This window comes from Polypterus senegalus, chromosome 7 (assembly GCF_016835505.1).
Source record: "Polypterus senegalus isolate Bchr_013 chromosome 7, ASM1683550v1, whole genome shotgun sequence".
Lineage (NCBI taxonomy): Eukaryota > Metazoa > Chordata > Cladistia > Polypteriformes > Polypteridae > Polypterus > Polypterus senegalus.
In genome coordinates this window covers 68,191,059-68,216,364 of record NC_053160.1, presented here as the reverse complement: position 1 = coordinate 68,216,364, position 25,306 = coordinate 68,191,059, and the positions used below count along the sequence as shown (strand labels likewise).

At 39.6% G+C, this 25,306-nt stretch overlaps 1 protein-coding gene across 1 annotated transcript in view; it reads right to left on the bottom strand.

Moving 5' to 3' along the window:
- LOC120532632 (phosphoglucomutase-like protein 5) overlaps nt 1–25,306 on the bottom strand; it is a 215,647-nt gene that overhangs the window by 26,572 nt on the left and 163,769 nt on the right. The window contains exon 8 of the mRNA XM_039758802.1: nt 3,412–3,547. Within this exon, the coding sequence (XP_039614736.1) occupies nt 3,412–3,547 (136 nt within the window). The remainder of the gene's footprint in view (nt 1–3,411; nt 3,548–25,306) is intronic.

The following is a 25,306-nucleotide window of genomic DNA, read 5'->3' as shown; positions in this document are numbered from 1 at the left end:
AATAGTCATAATAATATGCTTTTTAACTACTCTTCTTTGTGTCACAATAAAAACCCTTATTAATTGTTTAGTTTCATAGATGCCTGCACTATGGAGCATCTATGAACAAATCTTCAAAGTGGAAGAGTTCCAATATGGCTCGAGAGACAAGCCGTTCTGTGGTCAATTTTACAAGATGCTGTTTGGTCTGGCTGTGGAGGAATCAGATGTGTTGGCCAGTTGTAAAGGCTGAATCATTTTTTCGCAGATTGTACTTGGTAAATTAAGTAAACTTCTGGGTATAATAAAAGTATTTTTGTACTCATATTTTTAGTTACAAATGATGAAATTGTAGTTGAAGATAGTACAGAATAATGTAGCACCTAATTCAAACAAAAATCTGTCACCAATAATGAGGCCTGCTTTGTGAAAAGGAATGAATTGGGACACTTTAGAACATGTCTAAATGTCATGTGAAGACCAATTTGATACTTGAATATGGTCACTTTTTCCCAAAAGGATGGCCAGCTGTTAGCATTCTGCAACTCTCTTGGGTAGAATGATAAAAATGTTACCAATATTTGAAGTTTATTAGTCAGACAAAGAGAGTTTTCTGTATTGTGAATGTGGCTTTTTTGGTTTTCAGATGTACTTATATATGACCAGGCCTGGCTCCAGGGGTCAATGTAAATTACACTTAAGCTGGCCTCTCACCTATGACCAATTTGCCTTTGGTGAATTGCCTGAGACAACATACATCAGCTCCTTGGATCATTGGGACACATAAACCACTCCAACAAAATATGGATGTCATTCACAGAGGGGCTTGTGGCTTGGGTGACAGTTGAAAGCAGATGCCTTGGTAGACTGATCCCTGGCTACCAAAACTGACTCTTGGTACATGGAATGTGATCTGTGTGACAAGGAAGAAGCTAGTGTGGGAGGTAGAGTGGTTATGCTTAGATATAGTCGGGCTCACATCAATGCACAGAACAGGTTCTGAAACCAAACTCCTTGAGAATGGCTGGACTCTATTCCACTCTGGGGTTGTCCAGGATGAGAGGCTTCTTGCAAGTGTGGTCTTACTTATGGCCCCCGGTTCAATGACTGTACATTGGGACGTTACCCAGGTGGACATGAGGGTCGCCTCCCTGTGACTTTGAGTTGGTAGGGGACTCTGACTCTTGTCAGAGTATTCTGCCTTTTTGAAGACCTTGTGGGGAATGCTGGAACATGTTCCCACTGGAGAATTTAATACACATATGGGTAACGACAGTAAAACCTGAAGGGTGTGATCTGAACCCAAGTGATGTTTTGCTATTGTTTTGCTATTGCCCATAATGAACACTATGTTCCAACATAAGGGTGTTCATTAGTGCACTTGGCACCTGTGTGCCCTAGGTCATACGTCGATGATGTATAGCGGAGGAAGATGTCAGACAGCCTAGGGAGACATAAACATATACAAGTTTGCTGGGAACATTTGGCAGATGCCTCTCTTCAGGAGATCTTTAACTGACACCTCTGGATGAATTTCTCTTGCATTCCAAGGGAGGCTGGGGACATTGAACCCAAATAGACCATTTTCTGAGACTTCATTGTTGAGGCTGCTGCACAGAGCTGTGGACATAAGGTCACTGCTGCTGGTTGTGGCAGTAATCTCTGAAAGTGGTGGTATAAGTCAGTGGTAAAGGGAGTCATTGGACTGAAGAAGGAGTACTTTTGTACTTGGTTAGCTAGTTAGACACCAAAGGCATCTGACGGGTACCGACAGGCCGAGCAGATTGTGACAATGGCAGTGGCGGAAGCAAAAACTCAGATATGGGAGAAGTTCGATGAAGCCATGGAAAATAACTTTCGGTCAGCCTTGAAGCAATTCTGGCAAACTGTCAGGCAATTCAGAGGAAAGAAACAGCGCTCCACCTTTGCAGTTTATAGCCAGGATGGAGTGCTGCTGACCTCACCTGGGGATATAGTTGGGCGGTGGACGGAGCATGTGTTCCAACTTTAGGGGCATCACACTCCTCAGCCTCCATGGGAAGACCTATGCCAGGGTACTGGATAGGATGATCCTGCTGTTGGTCAATCCACAGATTCAGAAAGAACAATGCAGATTTCATTCCGGGTGTGGAATACTGGACCAGCTTTTTACCCTCATAAGGATACTGTAGGGTTCATGTGCTATAACCAGCCAGTTTATATGTGTTTTGTGAATTTGGAAAAGGCATACGAGCATGTCCCATGGGGTTTCCTGTGGGGGGTGCTTTTGGAGTATGAGGTACTGGGCCAGCTGTTGTGGGCTATTTGGTCCCTGTGCAACTGGAGTGAAAGTTTGCTTCTCATTACTGACAGTAAGTAAGACTCATTCCCAGATGTTGTGGGACTCTACCAGGGCTGCCCTTTGTCACTGGTTCTGGTCATAATTTTTATGGACAGAAATGTTAGGTGCTTCCAAGGAGTAGAGGGTGTCACGTTTAGTGGCCTCAGGATCACATGTCCACTTTTTGTGGATGATGTGGTCTCACTGGCTTCATCGAGCTGTAACCTTTGCAGCCGAGTGTGAAGTGGCTAGGATGAGGATCAATGCCTCTAATTCCACCATCATTATGAACATAGATAAAGATGGTTATCATCCAGAAAAAGTGTGGAGTGCCCTCTCTGGGTTGAAGATGAGATTGCTGCATGAAGCAGAGAAGTTTAAGTATCTTGGGATCTTGTTCACGAGTGGGGGAAAAAGGGAATGGAAGATCGACAGGCAGATTGGAGCAGTGTTCATAGTCATGGTGACATTGTACCGGTGAGTCAAGGAGAAGAGGGAGAAGACCTAAAAGGCTAAACTCTAAATTTACTGGTAGATCTACATTCCTATCTTCATCTATGTTCATGAACTCTGACTAGTGACTGAAAGAACTAGATTGTGCATACAAGTGGAAGAAATGTGTTTCCTCTGCAGGGCTGTCTAAGCATAGCCTTGGAGACAGCATGGTACGTTCAGACATTTGGGAGGAGCTCAAAGTAGAGTCATTGCTCCTCTGCATTGAAATGAGCCAGTTGAAGTGGTTCAGGCATTTAATTAGGATACCTTCTGGACACCTCCCTGGGATGGCATGTCCAAACAGAAGGAGACCTCAAGGCAGATCCAGGACACATTGGAGAGATTACTATTCATCTCTTGGCTTGCCTTGGAACACCTTGTTATCCCCCAGGACAAGTTGAAGGAAGGGGCAGATAAAAATAAATGTCTGGACATCTTTGTTTAGATTTCTTCCCCAGTGGCCTAGACCTGGAAAAGCGACAGAAAATGGATGGCTGGGTCGATAAAAAGAGGCATGGATGTTCCTGGAATATTCATGGCACCAAAGGATGACCAGAAGTGATGCTGTAAGTGGTATACATTACTAAACACACAGGATAAGTGAATTGAACATTTACCTGCAGTAATAGTTGCGTCCCAGTCTGGCCCAGTGATCCCTTACAATTTCTTCCACACCTTGCTTTCGAGCAGCCATTATAGACAACCAGACAAGCACGGCCCACAGTCCATCTTTCTCTCGGATATGGTCAGAGCCTGAAACCGGTGAATCAAAGTTACTTATAGTGCAATACAAGCTTTAACAAATATTTCCCTTGGGGCAATTGCAGAGTAAACATACTAATGTACCTCTCTGATAATGGTAAGATAATGTGTTGAATGTTGATATACAGTGGGGATCTGTCTCCTTAGAAGCAATTAGCAGTAATTATAAATGGAAGTGAAATAAATCTATTTAAAGGTTTATAAATATATAGCTACAATATACTGACTTGAACACTAATATAAATATGATTTGGCAGTACCATTCACATTATCCAGACAATTCATTTTGATGCGGACCAGTCAGCCTTTTTCACAATTTACATTATATGCATTAAATCACAACTTCCTAATGGAACAAATAAATATAATTGTGACTGGTGCATAAATAATTTAGGCATACATTTTAAAATTAGGAATCTGTATGACATTGTTAAGGTTACATATAAGATACCATATTTGTTATGTATTACCCTATAAACCAATTTGATTGTTTCTGTTTTGATCCATCGCAAACACATTACTTTATTTCAGAGGCTTGTGGCCAGTACACAACAGCTGCGTTCAAACTGGGTTGTGGCTATTTCCTAGGATGGCACGTGACCATGATAAATGTATTAGTAAGACTGACAATACAATATGAATGCCTATAGGAGTAGAAACAACTAAGGAAAATACTATTTTTTGAGGCAAGGTTCGTATGCTAATTAATCATGGTGCCAGAAAGTGACAATATGTTGAATGTTGATTAGCATGTTGAAGTTAGAATTTCACTCTACTCTGTACATATGACAATATGTATATGCCTATAACATGAACATGTAAGTCCTCAGATGTTTATGACCCAGTAGCTTACTATGCAGCATTCTGGGTGTTATGTTCAGGTTCCACACAGTGTGTCACAGTTATCATGAGTTCAAAATACATCCTTGCTCTTTCAAGTTCAGTTCCCTAGCTGTCACATACAGTGTCTCTTTATACTAAAAAAGTGGATGCTTGAAAACAATAGGTGTGAGTTCTTTCTATAAATTTCACTTAAAAAATAAGTAACTTTTGAACCTGGCAGAGTGGGATTTTATGATTAAATGTGCCTTATTTTTCTCTTTGAAATGTTGAATTGATTTTAATGCTGGCTGGACTGTAGTTCATATACTGTACTTTTATAGCATTTTATGTCTGATTGATTTGTTATAACACTTTTATTATAACAGATATAATTTATTTTAGCCAACAAAGCATTGATAGTACCACGAATTTCCTGTTGTCTTCTTGTTGTGGACAAATTTTCTTTAATTAGTATAGTGCATACTGCAGTACAAAGGACAAGCAATGCTGTTTAGCTGCTAAACAGGTGAATTCAGATTACTGAAGTCACAAATCCGACTCTCACCACTATATGACTCACATGCAACACTGTGGCTTTCAAAATGTATGAATAAGCATCGTCTGAATTAATAATAACCTGGTCATGTAAAAACACTTTCGTTCATGGATGCTCCAATATCCTCCGTTTCGGTTGATCCTAGAACAACATCAGAGTTTTTGTTCTAGGACTGTCACTCATCTTAAACCAAACAGCTTAAAACTCACAAAAACATACACAATTCCCTGTTTTAATTTAAGAGAGAAAACATCTTCTTTCTCATTAAAAGAAATGTACAGTATCCAGAATGGCTTGTTTGTAAAAAAAACTGAAATGTCTAGGGTAGCCTTGTTTTTTTTCAGCAGATTAATATTATAAAAAAACAATGTTATCAACCTGTAGCTGAACAGCATTTGAACTAATTAATTACACTGGAAAAGTGAAGCTCCCCTAAGTGATATAAACATAGAAAGGGTTTAGAAAGGGAACTGCAGGTGATCTGTGAACTGTCAACAAGAACTATACTGTGGTGCACAGTTTCTATGGTGCACAAAAAGGCTGATAGTGCTGCAAATATCAAGGATGGGCAGGATTACAGTTTTCACACAATGAAATAGATACTTAGCATTATAATATACAACAGATTAAGCATGTATTACAGATTATCTGTGACTGAACAGCTGCTTTTGATTTGTGTATTGTATTGTTAGTATTCCTGATATAAAATAAATCATTTACTTACTAAATTCTTAGATATTTACCATATATACTCACGGATAAGTTCTCCTGCGGATAAGTTGGGACTTGATTTCACTGTATATTTTTTGGTATTTTATAATGTCGGTCATATAATTCAAATTTAGAAAACTCACGCTATTGATCCAAGAGATTATGATATGCTAATGCCCACCTGAGAGAGTAACCATGGAGCACACTGCTTTCTTTTCTATGTGGGTGCAGCAATGCACTGTATCAGCGTGTGCTCCTAACCTCTCTCTCTCTCTCTCTATTGTGCCTACGTGACCACATGGTAATACCCAAACTATACCGAAGCAACGTTTGCACTGATTTGTGTTTTTTGTATCTCACACCCTCATACACCTTTATCGTAAGAGCATCCCTTATCTATGATGGAGCATTTGATCAAAGGAAAATATGAAGCTGGTTTTAAATTAAACGTCATTGAAGTAGTGAAAGAAATTGGTAACTGCACTGCTGCAACAAAATTCGATGCAACTGAGAAAGTGATGCGAAACTTGGAGGAGACAAGAAGATGTAAAAAAAAAAAAATTAAGTGTCGCATTTCTGAACAGGCGTTTAAGTCGGGGTCTGACTTTATGATCGATTTTTCAGGTTTCAAGACCTGACTATTACGTGAGTATATGCTATACATTATTTTAATGGCTGTCTGTGTTATAACAAATATTGACAGCTAAATAGGCAATTTATTTCAGCAGCTTTTATCCTTTCATAAGCTGATACCGAAAATGATTTTATGCTAGTATTGGTTATTTTGCATTAATATTTTTTACTTTTGGTAATTACTGGTTACTCCTTTATTGTGTGTGCTTTAAAAAATGTTATGTTTAAGAAAACTGAACAACACTTAGTCACAGACCCTCCACCTCTAACATCCATCAATTGATGCCATTTTTACATCACTTGAATTGGAACCTGCTGTGTTATCAAATCTGTTGGGCCACCACAAGCCTATTTAGGCTTTATATTTTTAACTTCATTGTAAGTTGCTGTTAAAAAGCACATATTTATTTAAGTCTGCTAACACATGTAATTAAATTTTATTATAACTGCTATTTTTTAAATATGACTTATTGTTACAAAAATATCTAATAAATAAAAATGTGATAACTGACTCTTGGAAAAAGTAAATTAAAAAATGTGAAATGTTCAGCTTTTAACCTATAGTCGCCAAATGCATCAGAAATGACGCGGCAAGCATACATCTTCTAACTTGTTTATTAATGGTAGGTGTTCCTATGCCACATATGAAAGAAGGAAATTTTTTGTAATTAAGCTCCCACACCCACTTGACATTTAGAAGAGTTCTCATCCCACCAGTTTCTTCCTGAACTGATGTTCCACTCTGGCATCTCCCCTGGTTCCCTTTTTACTCCAGGCTACAATCTGGTCAAAGTGTTGCCACCCCGCAATCAGAAACTCTTGATGCATTAAAAATGATTATTCACAACTGCTATTGACAACACCCATAAAACAACACTTAAGACAGTCACGGATTCTGGAAGAATTTACCACTGTTGCTATTTCCACACAGTTTCTGATATTGTCTGTCTTTTAAGCATAGTGTTAAGCTGTAAGAGACTCTGGGGCCTAATTCTGGCACCAAGAAAAATATTTCCAGCTGTGTAATTTGTGGTAACCTAAAAATATAATTAATGAGAAAATACCAGATGACAACAGGAGATAAAGAGAAAAAGCACTCTTGGGGATGCATCATTTGCTCAAGATGAGGAAAAAGCCATCAAACTGCTCCAAAGGTCAAAGAATACCATGCTGATCATGGGAACCTCTGGGCAAAGTCTTCTATAAACAATTTTCTGAAGACTACAGGATGTGACCCTCTTGAAGGTCAGTGTACCTTCTACATCACTTTGTAAGGAAGTTAATATTTTTATTACTTATCAAGTTCCTGGTAACACTTCACAAAAAACAAACACTCAAATCAAATAAGATTTGCATTGTCTTGATCATGTCATACTGGTGACCACTGCAGACAGACAGCAAATATACACTGATACAGTACATATGGACCTTGTCATAACCCTCCTGCAAGAAAAATATGTTTTTACTTTAATTACAGGAACCTTTGAATTAAAAACTGCATACTTTATATAAACTGGCATAACTGAATTATTTAATTCATGAATTAGATTATATCTACAATACTTTGAATTAATATAAAAAACATAAAATAACACTTACTAAAACAATAATCAGAAGCAGCAAACTAGCAGCTTTCACCTTACTGCATTCATCCATCCATTTTTAACTTGCTTTTCCAGTCTTTTGCATTGCACTGTCTATTCACTTTATTAATTAAAAAAAGAAATTTAAATAAAGTGGCACTTATCATTTATTTGAATTTTCTGTATTCATTAATATTTATTGCCAAAACGCACTATGACCATGAAAAATTATGTTGATGAAAATGACAATACAGTATATCAGTGTAAACTGCATGCTGTTGTATCCAGAAACAAATTACAAATACATCCTCAAAGTGAAGAGTTTCAATAAAAAAACTAGGCATTGCATTCTGTTATGTTATTAAATTACTTTAAACATGGAACATTATCAAGTTGCCAGTAAATGAAACCCACATTCATGGAACACGCACAGTTGTAATAGATAAACAAAACTTGAAATAGAGTGGGGCCACAATTCAGGAAAAAACTTTCTGGTGGGACGAGAATTCTTCTAAACGTCAAGCGACCCCTGGATGTTGGTGCTTAATTACAAACAATTTGTACTTTAGTTGTAGTTGTATGGTAGCTATTAAAATAAGTGAGATGCACAAAGTCTAGATCAGAGAGTTGTTCAATTCTTCTTCGATCATATGTGGAATGGGAGCACCGGCCATTAATAAACAAGATAGAAGATGTATGCTTGCCACGTCATTTCTGATGCATTTGGCGACCAGGTTAAAAGCTGAACATTTCACATTTTTTTATTTACTTTTTCCTAGAGTCAGTTATCGCATGTTTATTTATTAGATATTTTTGTAACAATAAGTCTTATTTAAAAATAGCAGTTGCTTGCCGTATCATACCTGATGCATTGGGCGAATAAGTTAAAATCTGAAACATTTGACATGTTTTTATTTACTTCATTCAGTTATCACAAAACTTGAAATATACATATATATATATATATATATATATATATACATATATATATATATATATATATACACACACACACATACATACATATATAATATATATATATATATTATGAACTCCATGAAATTACACATACTTAGGTATAGAAATTATTTTTTGGTTTAAGGATTCTTTGCATGCTTTGCTTTCTGACTCAGGCACCACATATTATGATCAATTTTTCAGAAACTCAATGGTTCAACATTCCCTAATGACATGGAACCAATGTAGTACACATTTTAAGGCATAGAATCTCTTATCTATTGCCTCAATATATGATAATCAGCCTAATCGTTACAGATTGTGACATTTAGAACTCTGCATATTGATAATGTATTTGCCTCTTTTGAACTATTACACTCTAAATGTAATCTTCTGGAACATACTATATCTTTTTTTAAATTTGAAAATTTACTACAAGCTACTTACCCAACTTTAATTAACTTTGAATTATATCCATTTCTGAGGTGATACTGGTTCCCATGAATGTGGATACAGACAGCATCTCTAGGCTATATTAAAAACAACCTTATAGACCTTACACCTTTAATGATCTAAGGGAATGATTGGAAAGGGATCTCTCAATTAAAATGTCAGAAAAAGAATGGAATTACTGTAAGCCATTCACAACATACAGTTGCACAGATGGTGGGACGAATGAAAGAAAAAACTACAGCAAATGCTTAGTAGGAACAATTGGATTTTAACCTGCATGAAAATAGAAAGAGAATAGTATTTGGACCAAAAAAACATTCTAGTTCAATATTTGACAAGTACAACATACATAAGTTATAAATTATGTATAGTTCACATATGTTTTGTCTAAAATGAATTCACAGATCCAACCTGTGAGTAATGTTTATCAAGTACCTTGTTACTCCACATTTTCTTTGAAAATCCTACACCTGAACTATTTGGGTCAATACTATTTTTTTCATTGCATATATCAGATAGCCTTGGATTTCAAATAACGCCTAACACAATAACATCAATGTTTGGAGTAATACCAAGAAAAAAATTACAATGCAAAAGCAATGTTTTGTATTATCTCAAATTAGAAGAAATCAAATGTTCACTACAAGGATTCATTCAGATTTTTTCCAGAACTTGGCAAGAACACATTAATCTAATTCTAAAGTAAACATGCTGGGCTTATACTCAGTCTTCTTTATCTTTGTTATTGTATTCAATATAAAGGTATTTTAGATGGGGATCTGTAATCATAATGGCTTTATTTGTTTGGTGGGTTTTGATTGCTGATTTTCATGGAGTGTCTTTGAAACATATTGTTGTACTTGCTTTTTTCACTTGATTGAGTTGTGCTTTGTTATTATGTTTTGTTTCTTGCATAAAGTAAAATTAAAATCAGAACAAAGCTTGATCTTACAATTACTCAGGAAAGCTTTGACCAACTGCTTTAGTCTAAAACACATGTTTCTTTAGATGGTACTTCTTTAACAACATCCAGATGTTAAAGTCCCTACGTAAAGTTTGTACTCCACTGCCTTGTTAGACAAAATGGCCCATCAGAAAGCAGTTGGCAAGAGCTTGGGTTTTGTTATTAACTCCTCCTTTTATGTTTTGCTGGCCCTTAAACATGGTCATTTTATTGTGTTGCCTGGCAACACCTCTCATGTAGCAGTCACATGATGCAAATTAAAAAGGGTATGGTATCCCCCTCTTACAGGGTTGCTTTAGCAATTGTTTTTGCATAACCTTTGTAACAGTAATTTCCATAGAAAGATAGATAGATAGATAGATAGATAGATAGATAGATAGATAGATAGATAGATAGATAGATAGATAGATAGATAGATAGATAGATAGATAGAGATAGATAAATAGATCCTGGCTGATGGCATGTATTTAATTTCATAGTCTGTTACACTAAACAGTGCTTTGTGAGGGATATGTTTAGTTATATTAGCCAGTGTTGTGCTCATCAATGCACAAGCATGGGAGAGTTAACTAAAAATAACGGAAGTGAACTCAATTGATGTTTCAAATGTCTTTAAAAACTATCTCTGCCACTTACTAAAATAATACCCTGAAGACTTCTAAATTGAAATGAATGGTCTACACAATTATTTTAACTAACCTTCTGCAGTGCTGCTACCTTAAAGAAATATGTTGGGAATAAAATTATTTGCAATATGGTAGAAATATTTTTAGCAATGGAAAAAATAATCAAATCAATTTCAGAATAACAATCAGCAGAACTTCAAACTTCTTCACTCCTCATACCATAAAATACATTTATACTGTAATAAGTTCTTTCAAGTGACCACTGCTTTTAACATAACATAACATAACATTTATCAAAATCACTTAAACATGTTTTAAATCATGTTTCCCTGTGAAAGAATGCTGCCCCAATCTAGGCTGGTTGCTGTTGGGATAATGTTAGGATAATGTTGGGATAATGTTCAACTCCCTGAACCTCCTTCCTAGAGACATCACTTTCCCTTACGGTCCGCTTATGGTCCCTCCTCTACCTGCCTACCAAATATATAACAGCTATGTTCTTGTTATCTTGCAGTTCTGTTTTCGGCACAAGTCTGTAAAGAACATATTGTTTATTTTTTTTTAACAAGTATATGGGGTGGAAACCCCAACTCTTTATGTTTACAGTGGTGTGAAAAACTATTTGCCCCCTTCCTGATTTCTTATTCTTTTGCATGTTTGTCACACAAAACGTTTCTGATCATCAAACACATTTAACCATTAGTCAAATATAACACAAGTAAACACAAAATGCAGTTTTTAAATGATGGTTTTTATTATTTAGGGAGAAAAAAAATCCAAACCTACATGGCAATGTGTGAAAAAGTAATTGCCCCCTTGTTAAAAAATAACCTAACTGTGGTGTATCACACCTGAGTTCAATTTCCGTAGCCACCCCCAGGCCTGATTACTGCCACACCTGTTTCAATCAAGAAAATAAATAGGAGCTGCCTGACACAGAGAAGTAGACCAAAAGCACCTCAAAAGCTAGACATCATGCCAGGATCTAAAGAAATTCAGGAACAAATGAGAACAGAAGTAATTGAGATCTATCAGTCTGGTAAAGGTTATAAAGCCATTTCTAAAGCTTTGGGACTCCAGCGAACCACAGTGAGAGCCATTATCCACAAATGACAAAAACATGGAACAGTTGTGAACCTTCCCAGGAGTGGGCGGCCGACCAAAATTACCCCAAGGCGCAGAGGCGACTCATCCGAGAGGTCACAAAGACCCCAGGACAACATCTAAAGAACTGCAGGCCTCACTTGCCTCAGTTAAGGTCAGTGTTCATGACTCCACCATAAGATAGAGATTGGGCAAAAACGGCCTGCATGGCAGATTTCCAAGACGCAAACCACTGTTAAGCAAAAAGAACATTAGGGCTCGTCTCAATTTTGCTAAGAAACATCTCAATGATTGCCAAGACTTTTGGGAAAATACCTTGTGGACTGATGAGACAAAAGTTGAACTTTTTGGAAGGCAAATGTCCCGTTACATCTGGCGTAAAAGGAATACAGCATTTCAGAAAAGAACATCATACCAACAGTAAAATATGGTGGTGGTAGTGTGATGGTCTGGGGTTGTTTTGCTGCTTCAGGACCTGGAAGGCTTGCTGTGATAGATGGAACCATGAATTCTACTGTCTACCAAAAAATCCTGAAGGAGAATGTCCGGCCATCTGTTCGTCAACTCAAGCTGAAGCGATCTTGGGTGCTGCAATAGGACAATGACCCAAAACACACCAGCAAATCCACCTCTGAATGGCTGAAGAAAAACAAAATGAAGACTTTGGAGTGGCCTAGTCAAAGTCCTGACCTGAATCCAATTGAGATGCTATGGCAGGCATGACCTTAAAAAGGCGGTTCATGCTAGAAAACCCTCAAATAAAGCTGAATTACAACAATTCTGCAAAGATGAGTGGGCCAAAATTCCTCCAGAGCGCTGTAAAAGACTCATTGCAAGTTATCGCATAAGCGCTTGATTGTAGTTATTGCTGCTAAGGGTGGCCCAACCAGTGATTAGGTTCAGGGGGCAATTACTTTTTCACACAGGGCCATGTAGGTTTGGATTTTTTTTTCTCCTTAAATAATAAAAACCATCATTTAAAAACTGCATTTTGTGTTTGCTTGTGTTATATTTGACTAATGGTTAAATGTGTTTGATGATCAGAAACATTTTGTGTGACAAACATGCAAAAGAATAAGAAATCAGGAAGGGGGCAAATAGTTTTTCACACCACTGTATATATAGTAAAATAGAGAGACAGCAAGCATAAAGAGTTGGAGTATGATCCATTAGTCAAAACATTTTTTTTTCTTGCGTTGTCTGGGTGGTATCCAGGTGAGTAAAAAACATGCAATTTTTCAAGCTAACGTTTAGTTATTGGATAACAAACTAGATAATATTTGGAAAGGACTGGATTCAATGAAAACATCAGAAGCTGTTCTCATTTTCTCAGAAACAAGGACAAACCTTCAAACACCAGATACTGCCATCCACCTAGATAGTTTTTCTGTCCGCCATATGGACCAGACATAATTATCAGGTAAAAGCAAGTCGTGTACAGACAATTCAACTGATCTGGAGTATTAACAATAAATTTCCTGAAGCCTACAAAAAAACTCATAAATCCCGGGCCACCTTAAATTCCTTCGCACCTCTCCATCAGCGTCTTTTGTTTTGCAAATGTGTTGATCAGCACAAGTAGCAAGCAGCCTGTTATCTCATCTCTCCCAACCCCGATGGTCAGAGCTGAAGTCAGTCGCAAAATTCTCAGAGTTCAGGTCTCTTTATCTGGGAGTGAGGTGCTTGGAGTTGTAAAGGGTAAATAATATATTGTAATTTGGAATACATGCATTTCATGTGTGTTCCATGTACATTTTGGCTACTTGTAAAAGTTAGCGCTTGTTTTTATTATTCAGTGATGTTCATGTGGTATAACGTACTTGCCTCTTCTTCTATAAGTTGATGGCGTTTATCTCCATTCTTTTCACAAGAGCAGTGATTTCCACAGTTGGTGCGGTAATTGATGTCTGCTCAGTACTATTTGTTGTACCGGCAATCAAAGATACAATGTCCCATGACCACTATCAGACTATCACGCAGCATTGACAACAAAGACACCAGTGCAGAATATGTGAAAAACGACACATTTGCTGCGATCTCGGACATCTGGCAACGTTTTGTTGAGATCTGTTTTTTGAGTTACAACCCAGGGCAAAGACTTTCCGAGTCTGTAGTCATAAAGCTTATGGAGCTGTTTCTGAACAAAGGCAGAACCGTAACAACAGATAGCTTCTTCACAGTGCTTTCGCTGGTTAATAGACTGCTGCACAATGACACAACTCTGCTTGGCACCATAAGTAAAATAGGACTTCCACCTGCAGCTATAGTACTTTAGTACACAAGCAACTCTCCATGCTAGTGTTTAGATCTGGCAGCGGCATGCTGACGATGTATGCGCCCAAAAAGAAGGCTTTGATTTCAGTCTGTAACAGCTGGTGTAAAGTTTTACTACCTGTAAAAGATATTGCTGAAGGGATATAATTAGACACACAAATGCTGGTGAGTCATGTTTTCTTGGTATCTTGTTGTCACTTGAATTTTTTGTTATTCAGTTTTATTCTTGAATCAAAGGACACTTGTTTCGTTATACCTTTGTGAAAGTGTTTATTTTATATTTCAGTAACTACTTGAATGAGACTGAATCTCTCTGCCTCTCTCGCACATGCACACATACATTTATACATGAAAATGTCACTATTTGAAAACGCCATGCAATTTGAACATGAGTTGTCATTTGAACATGTTTTTTTCCGTTTTTACCTGTACTCCTGAAGATAGATTTCAGCAAAGTAGAGTTAAGAAGTATTTGCTCTAGATATCATCAGCAAAAACTCTGAGCCACTCTTGCACACTGAAAAAAATGTTTACCAACCACTACCCAGCCAAAACGTTGTATGGTCAGATCACCTGTGGGTACTCCACACTAGCAGAGAGTGAGACATAAAGAGCGGACAAGAAAAATAGCTCTGGGCCAATGCTGCTGAGACAGGCTCCAGCCCTCCGAGATCCTAAAATTGACTTGTGTCCAAATGTTAACTTATTCATTCCTAGGTGTTCATTTTGATTTCTTGGGCACTACGAGTTTCACTGTAAAGACATTGCACAATGACACAAGACATTTTTCAGTCCCTCATGTTTGTTCGGTTAGCTAACCGGTCACAAAATACCATCCATCCACTCCTTAAATGCAATATCTTTTACCCATTTTTAATTGATGCTTTGTTCTCATATTCCAATTTCATCATTATGGCAAAGTCATTATCTTCCATTTCACCTCTCATGTTGTAATTTCTGGGTGCTTTCACGTTTCAATATATTATTGATGGTAAGCATAAAACAGCTGTGTAGTGACTGTAGAGATTTTGTGTCTGTTACTCCTTTAAATATCTGGTTCATGTATTGAATTTTATCAGAAAGCTGGCTATTGTGCAACCTGTTATGTTACCAATTAGTACAAGTATCTTATATAAAAAAACCTTTAAATATGCAGTATAATTGTGCTTTCCTTCTTTTTGTCTATCCAACCAAATTTAAGAAAACAAATAAAGGCCACACAAAGATCTATATATGTTTAAAATTCTCACTTCTCAGTTATTTCTTTATGCTCTATGACTTTAAGCTCTAAAATGTGCTGGCACAAAAATATTCACTGCTATATTTGTCTTGTGATAGGAGGCGGGCGGAGATAACTGTGCTGTGCTGATGGGTGATGAGTGCCTGCTGTCATCTGCAGCTATACAACAGCAGCCCTCACTAACAACTTTCTAAATCAGTGCATGAAATGCTTATATTTTGTACTTATATACTCTAAAGGAGGTGTCTCAAAATACAGACATGCTATAGTTTGTTAAAAGTATATGTACATGTGGATATGTGTGAGTGGAATCTGCAGCGGACTCCACTGAAAGCTCCTTACTGTTTTGTGCCTGATACCGCCAATACAGGCCCTGGCCCCCAGTGACCTGACTGAATCAAGCATGCTTTTAGAATAGTATATGTTAATGAAAACGAAGACCCAATTATATTGCCATATTGCTGTTAAAATAAGCAATATACATCAATGTCCAGATCCTGATATATTTTTTATGTATTTTTTATTCAAAATGTCCTGCAAAGTTAACAGCTGTAATCTTTTTTGTTAATATTTACTTTAACACCCTTATATGGTGATTTCAATCGATGTTTAAAGCTACACATGCAGAAAGAGTAATGGGTGGCTTTTCAAAACAGCACAAGCAGACCTTGCTCTGCTCTATCTACCTAAAGTACAAGGTTCTTGTGCAGCTGGAAAGTGGGCAAGCAATCCAAAAAGAGGTCTACTTGCCCAAGCATTTAAACAAGGCTAGATGGGAACATGGGGTGTAGTACCCCAGGAGCCACCAGAAGGCACAATCTCATACAGGCTGCAATATTTTGGCATAATATCTGAACACCAAAAGGACACTACAAAGTGGTTTGAGGTAGATTTCAGGGACTGTTTTGGGAGATTGCAAATGACAGACCAAATAAAAAGTATGTCAAAGTAGACATGGAGGAGGAAGTTTGTCATGGCAGAGCTAAAGTGTAAGTGGGACAGCTGACCCTTTAATTAGTTTACAAATCTCACCACCTCTTTAGCTATATATATGCATATATATATATATATATATATATATATATATATATATATATATATATATATATATATATATATATATATATATATATATATATATATATATATACATATCATATATATATATATATATATACACACAATGTTTGTGTTTATACCTCTCTATTATAATAAAAAAATCCTTGGACGAAACAAAAGTTTTTAACCAGGGACGAGACATGACTTTTTCAGAGAGATACTTTTATGTCCCGTAAGACGAGACTTTGTGTCAAGAGAATTATCCATGCCCAAGGCAGGAAATAAAAGAGTAGATGACAAAGTAGAACGTCATAAAGAATTCAAAAATATTGGTGTGATACACATACAGAGCAGGTTAGAGATAATGAAAGTACTAAAATTCGAAAGTCTCAAAATAAGAGTAATGATCACATAAGCGCTAACAAATGGAAATTATTACTCGGTGGAATAACAGAATAGCGAAAAGAGATTGAATATATTGTTCGGATTTAAAGTATAAGTCGGAGACTTGTATATCGTCTAATTCGTGTTGCCATCAGGGAAAAGTAGTGTTTCTTCCCAATGAAAAGGTGTATCCGCGAGAATTAAAAGATTTGTTGTTTGTTGAAAGTGAACTCCACATACGAGAGCGGCAGAGATGTGAAGTGGCTGGCGCGTAGCGCAGACCGGGGGTTTGGCGAATGAAGCAAGCAGTGGGCGAAGTCCCCTAGTATTTATATATATTTAATTTTGACTGCAGCAATTCAGAGCTGCATAGCTGCATAATGACACAAGAGTTGGAACTGGCACCTCACAGCTACAGGAATTGCAGGTTTAGCAATTTGTGTCAAGGCACATACTATGTGCTTTTATTATTTGGATTTATATGATGTATGTTTTTGCTCAGTCACACTCCTTCATGTATCACAATTGATTCAACATGAATTAGGAAATCTCCTAGTAATCCTACAGCATCAGCAGGCTATGCACTTTCAACGACAAATTCTTGGTCTCTATTATTGCTCGGTTTCCTAAAAGATTGAAATAAATTGCATTCCACACGTCAAGAGTCTGATTCTACTGTCATAATCTAGAGTGTCTAGATCTATCCCACCTATGCCTGTCACTTGACTGGTGCCCATTCCCAAGAAGAACTGAACCCTCATGGGAGGTTGATGTGGTTTCTTTGTTCTCAGCCCAACTGAACTAGGCCTGGCTCTAGTAGCGTGTTCTAGGAACAAGGCTCTGGTAGAGATTTATTCAGAATTATCAGGAGAGACTTAACTGATTTGTTTGTTACTATAGATTTGAATGTTTTCTAAATTTCCAGCACAGGCAATATTTCCTATTTATTCTATGTGAAAAAAGCTTTGTGTTCTTTGTTATTTCCTAATCCCCACTTCCTTCAGATTTAGAGCACTTGGAATGTGAAAAAAAATTGGATGGAAAGTTGGTTTCTATGAAATAAACTATGTAGCTATGCATCAAGGAATTTGTGTTGCAGTTAGTTACTTTCACTCACCGTAAAAGGGCTGTGCTTTATGGGGATGACATTTCTCATGAAATTCTTCTGCCTGCAACTCCCTATCAAGTATTTCAATGAATTGCTAGTGTGTGGCAGTTTCCCTTTCTTGACCACCTGCCAAGAAGGCGGCCTGTAAAGTAGATGCCTTAAAGAGATTGCTTACAAGTTTTCATCCTTTTATAGCAGAAGAATGATTTTTATTTAGAGAAGGGAGATCCAGTAAGTCATGATAAATGATTCATAGAAGAAGGTAACAACGTTTGTTCACAGCAGAAATAGGTTTTTGGGGGCAGGGGTTGGGTATGAATGCTGACAAACGAATTAGATTAATTATACAATATTGCGCAAATAATTAATCAAGTAGGAAAAAAAAACGCTTAATAGAATTTTGCTGGCACATAATTTAATTCCTAAAATGATTTTTCTAATGAGAAAGAAAATTCAGTTTTCCACTAGAAAATAATTGTTGTTTGGTAAGTAGATCTTTATGAAGACAGTACTCTGTCAGTGGAAACATCTAAACAAACACTTCTCTTTTAGAAAATGTAATGCCTTACAATAAACATGTTACCTGACCTGCCAAGATCAGTTTATCAGTTAATGATTTTCAAGCAAATCTGTTCAAAACACCAGCATCTTTTAACACAGTATTCTGTTTGCTTGTTTCAATGTAATATCATTTTAATAGTTTTGTTTCAATTTGTAAATGACTGGAACTGAACTGTCCCTTTGATGAATTGACATCCCGGTTGGTTTGTAACCCCATGCTAACTGGATAGACTTTGCCCCCTCACCTTTTACCATGACACAGGGTTGAGGAACTCATGACATGAAATTGCATTTTTTGTTGTCAGATACATTATTTCCCATTTTATTGCACACTAATACATCTAATCTCTATGATGTTATTTCTTTTTTTATTTTATACAAATACCTACATATACATTCAGCTTTATTTGACATATACAACTATTTACCGGCAAAATACTCTATATAGAATCTTTTCATATTCAATAACACCTTAAATAAATTTACAGGCACAGGTTTAATATTTCCACAAACAATGGAACAACTTGTTCAAAGTCGCAGTGTGAGACAGGATTATGCCTGTTTCTTTATTTTTATGTTGTATAGCCCAAGAGTTTATCCTGTAGGCTTTAATTCTTATACAATATATACATATGCAATACATTGCATTTTATTTCACATATGCAATATATTGCTTTTTCGGATACATGCCAGCATTCCATAACTAGAGTAAGGGTGAAAAAACTTTGCCATTTGGCTGATTTTTCTATTACGTGTTCTATACTAGGTACTAGGATGGAGACTAGCAACACACTCATTAAGCATGCAAAAAAATCCACATCATTGAGAAATACATAGAAGGCATCTGCTTTCTAGGAGAACACAACATAAAAAGGGGAACATGGATGCATTCAATTTCATACCTCTACAACAGCATGTCTGAACGCCATTGTTTATCAGTTTGCATTTACTTTTTTCTGGAGGTTTTCTTGACTTTAGTGGTTTGAACTTTGGTTTTGTTTATGGATTTTGTGAACATTGTCAAATAATTTTGTTACCTTTTGGATTTCCTATTCTTGGCCTTCCTCTTATTTTCCCTCTTTTGATCTTTTGTGATTTGTTCATTATATATATCTATTTGATTTTGCTATGTGGATTATGAACTTGTTTAAATAAACATTCATTATTTTTTACTAACAGTTAGGTTGACCCGGGTTCGCTTCCCGGGTCCTCCCTGTGTGGAGTTTGCATGTTCTCCCCGTGTCTGCGTGGGTTTCCTCCGGGTGCTCCGGTTTCCTCCCATAGTCCAAAGACATGCAGGTTAGGTGCATTGGCGATTCTACTAGTGTGTGCTTGGTGTGTGTGTGTATGTGCCCTGAGTTGGGCCTGGCGCCCTGTTCGGGGTTTGTTTCCTGCCTTGTGCCCTGTGTTGGCTGGGATTGGCTCCAGCAGACCCCCGTAACCCTGTAGTTAGGATATAGCGGGTTGGATGATGGATGGATATATACTCCTTCTATGGACTACATGATCTGCACAAATACAAATAGTGCATATAGTCAGCCACACTTTACTGAATGGAGCAGTGCACCACAGTTCCCCAGCATGTTTGCACTTGTAGAAGCATCTCAAGTTAGTGTGCAACTGCCAATTGCTGGATTTTAATCTAAAAGACTGCAAAACCTAAATTTTATTTTACAAAACTAGTCACCTGTATCTGCTATGAAAATGTCCTTGTGTTCCATAAATTCCTTTTGACTCAAAAGTTTTTCATTAATGAATTGATCTCATGTCCCATAGGCCCAGTAAAATCTAACCTCTGTGCTTTAGAACAGATTGGCATTACCCATTTTGGTATGACTGTTTTTGTATTATCGCTGAATCAGACTCTGATTTTTCGGACTCTGATTTTGACGCAAGTGATCGGGAGATGTAGATTGAAAAAAAAGTGAGGTACCAGCATCAGTAGATCGGTCACCAGCTGATCGTGGTGCTGAACACATTCGTGTAGCTGATGCAGCTATGGCTTTTTTCACCTGGGAGGACAGACACTTACGATGACAGGAGGTACAAACCATATTGCGTCTCACTGCAACTGCCACCCCAGCGCACCTGTCTCACAAAGACAGCCAGGCAGCCACCCACCGTGCAAAGAGACGTTTTATGTTGATTTATGTGTGAAACCATTGCTTTGTGCACTTTTCAGAAAAAATATTATCCCTCAAAGAGTTTCTACTGAGCACAGACTATTTATGCTGCTCCCTGATAAAAGAAAATGTTTCTGCTGGTATCTGTTCTGATAAAAAAGAAAACAGATTTATAAATGTTAACTTGCTGTTGCTCGGAAGGTGCCCGTTATAATGTTATGATCGTGGCTCTGGACTCTGAGGGTAACTTGTTTTTGTATAACAAACTAGATAAAACATTAATGCCCTGGCAGTGGCAAATAGCTTTGGTTTTATATTTGATTTAATTACATTAATGTTTAAGTTGAGATTTACAAGAAATATTTTAACTGCTACTATGTAAAGGGAATACTGTTGTTAAAAAGCACCTTATTTGTTTAGTGTTTGTAAACCAAATACACGCAATACACTACTTTTGAGTTCATTATTGAATTTTGCACATAACAATGTAATTGTAATCATGATTAATCACAATTAAAAATTTTAATCTCTGTCTAGCACTAATATATATGTGTGTGTGTGTGTGTGTGTGTGAGGCTGTGTACAGTAAGCTTGAAAATGTCCTGTGATGTGCCAATACTCCTTCTTTACCTGATTCCTGCCTTGTACTTGATTCTGTCAGGGTAGGCCCTTTTACAAAGGAAGGTTCTGCAAAAAACATATTGTATGGTGTAATGCCAGGATTTGTTACAATAACACACAGCTTCAGGGGGAAAATAAAGTATATGCATAACTTCACTAAATCTGACAAAGTGCAGACCACATCCTAAAATATTATACACCTTAGAAATGATTTTGATTGTAGATGCTGAAAGTCATAAAGCCTGAAATGGTTTAAAAGGGGCATTCCAGAAAGAAACTTTTATGCCGTTATGTACCATGCTGTAATAAAAAGAGAACTTAATGTACTGTCACACACGTGCGCATGGGAGGCAGCTAAAGGGCTTGAGTGAAGGCAGTTCGGAGGCATGCCGGGGTGTGGCAGAGTGCACTGACTCTTTTTCTCCCTTGCCTGTAGACCATCCCCGGGGGATTTCACCTGGATCACCTGACATCACTTCCGGGACTGAGCCAATGGAAGTCGGCCACACCAGCTCCAGTCCCTCTGATGTCACCTCCGGCTACGAGCCAATGGTGGAAGACCACGTGCCGGATCCATACGACCTCACTTCCTGTCTCCCCCTTTAAAACCTGCCCCTTTTCCTTTGTTTCTTCAGTCTTGTTTTGGACTCGGTTGTGTGCACTTCAGTGCTCTGTATTTTGTTAAAAGAAAACGACTTTTGCAGCCAGGATACCACAATATACGGGTGGCTGCCCCAACTCTTTATCTGTCAATGTCTCGTTATGCTCTCTTGGGGGAGAGTGCCTGCCTCCCTGCGAAACCAAAGCCCCATTTACCACCTAGGGGTGCCCCAGACTGGCAGGTGAATAAAATAAAAACATGGAGGTTGGACCCTGAACGGCCAACCAACAAACAAGCCTGGTCCTTATGGGCAATGGTAGGGCATTGGCTACGGCCATTTGAAAACACGCCCTACCAAATAATAGAGCAGGTAGCTTGCTATCTGCTCCTGGAAGCGCTTCCCGTGGCTTCACCCAGCCGGTTTGGGGCGGCGGTTCAAGAACATGGCTGAGCTCATAGAGCTTATGGAGACGCAGAGGGGGGCCTCACACTCAGGGGAGCAGAACCGTCCTCATGTCAAACTCAGCCGGGGTACGTTCCAAGACCTAGCCCCACCCTGTACAATCCGGAGCCCGTATTGGCGTCCGCGGGGCCGCGGGCGCGCAAACCGCTTGGAGGCAAGGAGGAATGCAGGTGGAGGGTGAGGAGGGGTTGGTGTGCTCTGGCTAATCCGTTGGCGGTCCCACATACTGGCGTGGTGATCGCCACGGACACAAGACCACAGGTTTGTTCGACTCCGGCAGCAACATTTCAATTGTTGCCCGCCGCTTTGTGCAACCGCAACAGTGGCTAAATTTTAAGACCGGTATAACCTGTGTCCACGGAGACATCCGCTGGTACAGGTCCGCCGCTGTGTCATCAGTTACGGAGGGTCAGTTCGTAAGCTCACCGTAGCCGTCCTACCTGATCCTCCACACCCGGTGATACTAGGGCGGACTGGTCTAAAATCAAAAGCGGTGAGACACATACCACTCCCGGGGTTAATTTGGGCCTCGTTATGGACGGAGATAACCCGTCTCAAGCTGCCTCCACGCCGTGTAATCAGCCGGCAGAGAGAGAGCAGTCGCCCTGACTGGCGTGGCAACTCCGGGCGTCGCGGGCTAACACGTCATCCACCAACGCCGGGCGGAGCGGAGGAAACCACGCCCATTGAGGTCGACGCTGACCCTCTCTCCGTGTTGCGGTTCCAATTTAAAAACGCCGGCTTCTTTTAGAAGGGAGCAATGGAATGATGACTCCCTGAAGTTTGTAAAAAATGCAGTGGTCCTTGTCAATGGCCAGCGCACTAATCAGTCGATGCCACAGGGCCCCTACTTTGTGCTAGATAATGACCTCCTTTACCGTGTAGCAATGCATGGCGGGCAGGAGACGAGGCTGCTGCTAGTGCAGCGTACCTTCCGGCGGCAGGTCTGTGAGCTAGCACCGCCCACCTCCTAGGTGGCCACCTGGGCACCGAAAAAACTCTGGAGCGGATCAAGCTCCGTTTCTACTGGCCAGGAATTAATGAGGAGGTTCGTCGCTTTTGCGCTTCCTGCCCGGAGTGTCAACTGCGACAAATTCCTAGGAGGGACCGTGCTCCTCTCATTCCTATTCCACTGATTGGCGTTCCCTTCCACAGAATCGGGTCGACCTGGTGGGACCCTGGAGCCCTCAGCCCGAGGACACAAGTACATTTTAGTCCTCGTGGATTACGCTACACGATACCCCGAAGCTGTTCCGTTGAGCTCAGCTACCTCTAAAGCCATCGCACGGGAATTACTAGGGGTATTGGCGTGGGGATCCCCAAAGAAGTCTTGACAGACCAGGGGACCCCTTCACCTCGGAAACGTTCAAGGAGACTGCCAGATTACTGAAAATAAAGCATTTAAAGACCTCGGTGTATCATCCTCAAACCGACGGATTAGTAGAGAGGTTTAATCAAACTCTCAAGCAAATGCTGCGTAAGGTGGTCAGCGAGGATGGAAGGAACTGGGATCAGCTCCTCCCCCTCGTCCTTTTGCCTATCGGAAGTCCCACAAGCCTCCACGGGTTCTCCCCTTTGAACTACTATACGGGCGACAACCTCGGGCATATAAGATATTTTGAAAGAAGGCTGGGAAGAAGAGGCTCTTCCCTCCACAAACATACTGGAATATATCGCGCAGTTACGCGATAGATTTGGAAAAATTCGCCTGTCCTTAAAAGTCACATGGAGGAGGCTCAAGCAGCACAGGCCGGTACTACAACCGCGCACGTCTCTTGGGAGTTCCGCCCGGAGATCGGGTCATGGTCCTAGTGCCTACCTCCCACTCTAAATTGCTTGCCCACTGGCAGGGCCCCTGAAGTTAAGGAGAGGAAGGGACTGGTCGACTATTTGGTGAGTCAACCCAATGCGTCGGCCAAAGGAGCGGGTTTATCATGTGAACCTGCTGAAACCGTGGAAGGACAGGGACCCGATCCCTCCTCCGGCCAGCCCGCTCACTCTTCGCCACACACACGACCTTAACTTCGCACGGACTTAAGTCCCAGACAGCGGCAGGAGCTGGAAACAGTTATCCGGACCGTCGGGAGGTAGTCAGTGAGAACCCTGGAAGGACCTCTCTGATTGAGCACAACATCGTGACAGAGCCCAGGGTTGTTGTCCGAGAACGCCCGTATCGTCTTCCCGAGGCAAAAAAGGCTGAAGTGGAGCTTGAGATCAAGCGCATGCTGGAGCTAGGTGTGATTGAGGAAAGTTATAGTCCCTGGTCCAGCCCCATTGTGCTCGTCGGTAAGCCTGGCGGAAGTTGGAGGTTCTGCAATGACTTCCGTCGGCAATCAAGTCTCCCAATTTGATGCTTATCCAATGCCACGCGTGGGCGACCTCCTCGAGAGGCTTGGACAGGCTCAATACCTGACCACACTTGACATGACGAAAGGGTACTGGCAGGTTCCTTTAACGGACTCCGAAGGAAAAACGCGTTTAGTACCCCTAGCGGACACTGGCAGTATCGTGTCCTTCCATTTGGGTTACACGGGCTCCAGCAACCTTTCAGCGTCTGGTGGACAAAGTGCTTCGCCTCATAACTCATACAGTGCTGCCTACCTGGATGGCGTGGTCATCTATTCCAGCACATGGAAGGAACACCTACAGCATGTCCAAGCGGTATTACGGACACTTGGTGAGGCGGGCTCGGATTAATCCCAAGAAATGCTTCTTGGATTAAGCGAGCCAAATATTTAGGCTACCTGGTGGGTCGGGTACCGTAAGGCCACAGTGCTCCAAAATTGATGCCATTCTGAAATGGCCCGTCCATGAACCAAGCGGCAAGTCCAAGCCTTTCGGGTTAGCGGGTACTACCGCCGGTTTGTACCCGGTTTTGGAGAGAGCGGCGCCTTGACTGATTTAACA